The sequence below is a fragment of the Zerene cesonia genome, chromosome 17 (assembly GCF_012273895.1).
Source record: "Zerene cesonia ecotype Mississippi chromosome 17, Zerene_cesonia_1.1, whole genome shotgun sequence".
Lineage (NCBI taxonomy): Eukaryota > Metazoa > Arthropoda > Insecta > Lepidoptera > Pieridae > Zerene > Zerene cesonia.
The window spans coordinates 41,006-46,756 of record NC_052118.1 but is presented as its reverse complement, the minus strand read 5'-3'; the positions used below and the strand labels follow the sequence as shown (position 1 = coordinate 46,756).

General features: G+C 47.9%; 1 protein-coding gene across 1 annotated transcript; it reads right to left on the bottom strand.

The window, feature by feature from the left end:
- Positions 1 to 67: 67 nt before the first annotated feature.
- On the bottom strand, positions 68 to 4,644 carry LOC119833298 (eukaryotic translation initiation factor 4 gamma 2-like). The gene is made up of 5 exons (XM_038357280.1): positions 4,481 to 4,644; positions 3,780 to 4,055; positions 2,376 to 3,213; positions 1,606 to 1,709; positions 68 to 704 (listed from the first exon to the last, which is right to left on the bottom strand). Exons 2-5 carry the CDS (start codon positions 3,903 to 3,905, stop codon positions 126 to 128), a joined length of 1,647 nt encoding a protein of 548 aa, XP_038213208.1. The 5' UTR covers positions 3,906 to 4,055; positions 4,481 to 4,644; the 3' UTR covers positions 68 to 125.
- Between the last annotated feature and the right edge of the window lie 1,107 nt (positions 4,645 to 5,751).

The following is a 5,751-nucleotide window of genomic DNA, read 5'->3' as shown; positions in this document are numbered from 1 at the left end:
ACGGCCACGACTGTTAGCGTGAAATGGTTAATAATTTGTGGCTGTTTATGTAAATGACTTAATACAGGAGTTGAACACGATTCGGCACGAATCGGGCCAGCTCGCTCAGAGGAAGTACCACACTCTCAATAGAAAACCGTGAAATAGTAGCTTGCTTTTCTGTCCTTATCGACATGGCGGGTTTTTATTGTCGTCAAGATCTCAGTGGTGGCAAACGAACTCGAGTGGCGGGTGTCTTGTGCGCACAGCGGTACCTTGCTCTCGTTGTAGAGCTGGTGCAGCTTGTCGGCGCCGACGACGTCGCGCAGCGCCTGCAGCACCTCGAGCAGCAGCGGGTGGTGGTGGCCGCCCTCGCACCAGGCGCCCACGTCGGCCAGCGGCAGCAGGCGCGCGGCCACGGCGTGCGCCAGCAGCGGCGCCAGGCGCGGCGCGGCGGCGGCGCCCAGCAGCGCCCGCAGCGCGTCGCCCACGGGCGCGCGCTTGACGGCGCGCACCACGGCGCACGCGGCGGCCGGCCGGGGCTCGCGCGCGTCGCCCGCCAGCGCGTGCTCCAGCACGGCGGCGATCACGCGCCGCAGCAGCTTGTCGGGCAGGTTGAGCTCGCGCAGGCGCCGCAGCGCCTCGCTGCTCTCCTCGCCGGCGCCGGCCGCCAGCTCGCCGACCGCCTCCACGGCCAGCCGGCACGCCTCCTCCTTGTTCGGCCCCTGAGAGCGTCCGGGCGTTCCTTTTTATTTCTATTGTTCGATCGGAAGTTGCGCACGAGCCCGCCGCGGCGTCCAAAAGTGACATGTCGAAGCCCCGGATTGACATAATTTTGAACGCCTTATTGTATTGACTCGCGAGTGTAAATTAGAAACGACGAAAAAAATACATATATAAATAACGGAAGTTCTGATTACAGCGTACAAAATACGGCTTTATAGCGAGAAATCTAGCTTTAAGACAATCGAAAAGAAAAGAACGATTAAGAATAAGTAATTCTTAATATTTATAGAATACGGATCACGGAATTGGTCGAAACTAAACAAATTAAGTGTCTGAGGCTATGACCTCGTTGGAATAAATACTATGCGTCATAAAAATAAAGAGATACAAGTGAGATATGATGATACGAGAGGGACGCTTTAAACAGCTAAATGGCGGGACCAACAGAAACGCACTTTACTCAACAACACTCACCTTTCCCACAGGTTACAAAAAAGCTACTATGTAACAGATAAACTCTGGTTTATCTGTTTTGTGGAAGCTTCTAGAAGGTGACGGCTACGTGTAAAAAGGACTTGGAAGTCTAGGACGCTCAGCTATTGTGCTCGTTTATGCGATAGCGCACAGCGCCGTGAACGTAGCCGAGCGAAGGGTTGCTTCTTGCAATTACATATTGAGTTAACTAGATATTTTCATTAGTATCGCTCGGATTAAGATTGAAATGTTTTATTTTAAATATTTTAATCTATAAGAATACTTCGTGTTTTTATTGTTTATAAATTATATTATGATTAATAAACTAATTTTCGAAAATTTTACAATTGATCATTGTCATGATATTAATAATTGTAGGACAACGAAAAGCTCGTCACGTCTTGCTTGAGTATATATTATGCTGACCTTATCCTTCTTGGGCTTGTCTCGCTTGTCGGGCGCCGGCTTGATGGTGATGGCCGGCTCCTTCAGCAGCGGCGCCGCGTTCGCGAACGACGCCGGCAGTACGCCTGACAAAAAAGATTCATGGCTTTTAAAAGTGAAATTAATTCATTCTGCTGGTAAGTTACAAAAATAAATAGTATTGCATTACATGCAGTTATGCAAGAGCAATGGTAGCCACACCAGTGGTGTGGACCTCGGATTTCAAAATCAATAAGTCGGTGTTCGAGACCAGGCGAGCGTGTAGGTATAATAGTGTATAATAAATAGGTATTTCAATTTATCTGCACATGTGGATAACAACAACATGCTCGAAACGGTGAAGGAAAACATCATGAAAAAACCGGCATGTGTGAGAAATAAAAGTTCGGTGATATGTGACATCTGACAACCCGCATTTGGCCGGTGTGGCGGATTATGGCCTGATATGAGACCCAGCAGTGGGAACATATATGGGCTGATGATCATGATGATGAAGATGACATGCAGTTATGTTGCTTCCTCTGATGCCCATTATTAATTTCGGCCCTGTATCACAACAATCATAACGTATATTAGTAGTCCACTACATATTTATTTAGAGTTGTATATGTTTTTTTCTCATCTTGTTTAAATTGTAATAAAAAAATTGAAATTGATTGAAATATGTACGATCAATGTATATGATGATTTCTGCGTGCTCTAGCTGGAACAATCTACAGTGTTAGAGAAGCCCGCATAGGTCGAGCACTCACTCTGCGCTTGAGGGGCGAGCGGCATGGGCTGCGGCTGCGGCTTGTTGAGGCGGTTGGAGGCCGTGAACATGAGCGAGTTGGCGGCCGGGCGCATCTGCACGTTCTCCAGGCCGCCCGGCGCCACGGGCACGCGCGCCTTGCTGGGCCGCTCCTTGCCGTTGGCGCCCTGCTTGTAGTGCGAGCGCGGGAAGTAGGTGGGCGCCGAGCGCTGGCGGAAGGCGTCGCGCGGGAACCCGTTGCCGAACAGCTTGTCGGACGAGGGCACGAGCGGCGCGGCCGGCTGCAGCGACAGGCCCGCCAGCACGTCGTCCAGCGGGCGCGCGCGCAGCCCGCCGCGGAACAGCGAGTCGCGCTCGCGCTCCCGGTCGCGCTCGCGCTCGCGCTCGCGCCGCGGCGGCGGCGACTCGTCCGAGCGCAGCTGGTGGATGGGCACGGGCCCCTCGGCCGACACGGCCGTGCGCGGCATCCAGCCGCTGCGCCGCAGCTCCACCACGTCGCGCAGCATGAAGCGGATGCGCGGCGCCAGCTCGCGCGACGCGGACAGCGTCTCGATGCGCGCGAAGTACTGGTCCATGAGGCCGCGGCCGCGCTCCGAGTCGAGCACGCGGCCGCACGTGCGCACGAGCTGCGCCAGGCACTCCAGGTCCTCGTGGTGCTCGGCGGCCGCGCGCCGCGCCAGCAGGTTCTGTATGCAGCGGTGGAGAATGGACTCGGCCAGGATCTCCAGCTTGCCGAGTTCACCGATAAATTTTATATTGCCGAGCATCTTGCACTTGGCGAGATGCCGCTTTTCCTCTTCTTCGGCAGTTAAAGTTTTATCATCGAATGCCGCAAAAGCCTGTTGATGAAAATAAGATAGTTTAATTTCATAAAATTGTCTCAAAATTTACCACTATGCACATCTTTGTATTCCTTAAATAATATCATATTTGAAGATAGACACATAACCTAACTGCGAAACATTTGATGAAAAATTGAGTTTTACTCATCATATTGATAATACCGTAGTGCAATCCCTAAAGCGTCTTGTGTTTACATGGAGAAATTGCAATATGTTTTAGAGCATTCTACAAAAAAAGTTATCTCAACTCGACAATACTGTATAAGATCTCTCTTGGAATATTGCTCATCCATCTGGAAATCAGATCCAGAAAAAGTCTCTTTATCTACTTACATTTCATCAACAAAAACTTAACTCTCATAAATATAATAATATATTATGTAATACATAATACAAAAGTAGTCATTACGTAACTTACGTTTTGCAAGTATATAAAAACAATGTGAAACCTACTATTGAACATTTAGATATAATAATGTCAAATTACTGAAAATGATTGAATTTCCATGATATGTTGTAAAAGAAAACAGTTGAAGTGAAATAGGGAACCGAGAAGTAATTACTTGAGCTCTGTTCTCAAACTCGGTGCGGCACTTGTTGAGCAGCAGCAGTTTGAAGGTGCAGGGCTGGCCCGGCGGCTCGAAGTTGGGAGCCTCCTCGCTGAGCCGCTTGCACAGCTGCGCGTACATGGACGAATACTTGGGCTCGTCCAGCGCCTTCTCGAAGATCAGAAGGATCACGCCCTTGAGGACCTTATCAGAGTCCAGTTCCAACCCGAGCAAATCATCGCTGAGTTTTTGGAATTTTTCCGGAGTTAGTTTGTTAAGTATGCCGCGCACCTGCCAATGCACAATTTTGAAACATGGATCAACGTTCTAATTCGGCTTTTTCGTTTCGCTACATATATTTATGCTGAAATTTGAATATATTTAGGGATCGAGATCTACCCACATATTTTACGAACAACATGACAAATGAGAACAAGCAACATGACTATGTTATTAATAGATTACACAATTCTGACGAAAAAAAACATAACACCAATGCAGATAAAGCTAGGTAAGATTGCTTTAGTTACTTTCATAGTATAGAAGAATTGTTCATGTATACCTGCTGTCTATACACTATAGGGGGCCGGGCCAGTAATAAGGAGAAGTTAAAATAAACAAAACGTGAACCTAAAGCCTTAAACATCGCGTTGATGAATTGCACACGCAAAACGACCAACGACTTGAAGCGCACTAGTTAGAACGCTCAAGCGTACCTTCCGGAAGATGATGTCGTGCTTGGCGTCGCCGTCGGGCACATCGTGGTGCCGCAGCGAGGATGGCGGGACCCAGCGCCGCCTCGGGGGGACCGCGGTCCGCCCCGCGGCGCGCAGCACGGGCCCCGGCTGCCGCGCGCTCTCCGTCTTGCGGCCGGTCTTGCCGCCGCAGCCCTACGCCTCGCCCGCTCCGCCCCACGCCTCCGCGCAGTGCTCTACGCCTGCCTGCCTGCCTGCAACACCGCCCGACCGACGGTTACTCCGGCCCACCAGCGTAACTACCTACTATGTAAAATTTTCTCAGAAAACGCAATAGAACAGATACAAAATAACAGGTGTAAACAAAGAACCTCCTTTTTTTTTATAGTGGGGAAATCTTGCATAGATACCCACGGCCCCCGGGGATGGAGCCGTGGGTTATGCCGGATTCTTACCGACCAAAACCCCACTCTGTTCCGTCGAGCCACTTGTGTTAGGGGGCCACGGGAGCTGGTTAAAATTCATCCGCGACAAAACAAAGAACCTCCTAGCCCCTTCTCCACTTCTGTATGAAATTTGACATTTTGATGGGCTCGAATTGTTTCCGCAATGACCAATAAACAGGAAATAAAACACAGAAACAATAAAAAAATTGATTATTGGAATTTATCACAAAAATTTTGCATTTTAAAGCTTTGCCATTCAATATTTTTCTATACTTGTAATTTTGCCAGAAGCATCACTTTCGACCTCGAATATTCCGCTAAGTGTTTTTCCTTTCTTTCTTTCATTTTAGATATTCTTCTTTTAATTTTTTTGCAAGTTTCAATTGCTTCTGTACTGCTCTGTATCTGCCTCACTTGCCGGCAGAGTTCATAAATCATCCATCAAACAATAATAATCAAATATGAGGAATATACATTATACAGTACTAAATTTGGATTACAAAAAAAAAAGGAAATATCAAAACTATGATTGCTGTATCATTAAACCACTGATATTTTATGATATAAATAGTAACTAGCTGTGACCCGCGGTTGAAACCGCGTAAGTCCGTATCCCGTAGGAATATCGGTATAAAAAGTGCCTATGTGTTATTTCAGTTGTCCAGCTATCTACGAAGCAAAATAGTATTATTATTCACCAATAGATGTCAGGAAAAAAAAAAACACGAATAAAACACGAATACGACATTTTCTAAAAAAAAATCGTAGCTAGATCGATTTATCGCCCCCGAAACCCCCTATATACTAAATTTCATGAAAATCGTCGGAGCCGATTCCGAGATTCCA

Bases quoted from the DNA above. Each gene is read 5' to 3' on its own strand.
- LOC119833298 (XM_038357280.1), bottom strand. From the start codon at position 3,905: ATGTACGCGCAGCTGTGCAAGCGGCTCAGCGAGGAGGCTCCCAACTTC. The intron at 1,710-2,375 runs GTGAGTGCTCGA...CTTTTTTGTCAG, and splicing joins GCTCGCCCCTCAAGCGCAGA to GCGTACTGCCGGCGTCGTTC. The intron at 705-1,605 runs GTCAGCATAATA...GGACGCTCTCAG, and splicing joins ACAAGCCCAAGAAGGATAAG to GGGCCGAACAAGGAGGAGGC.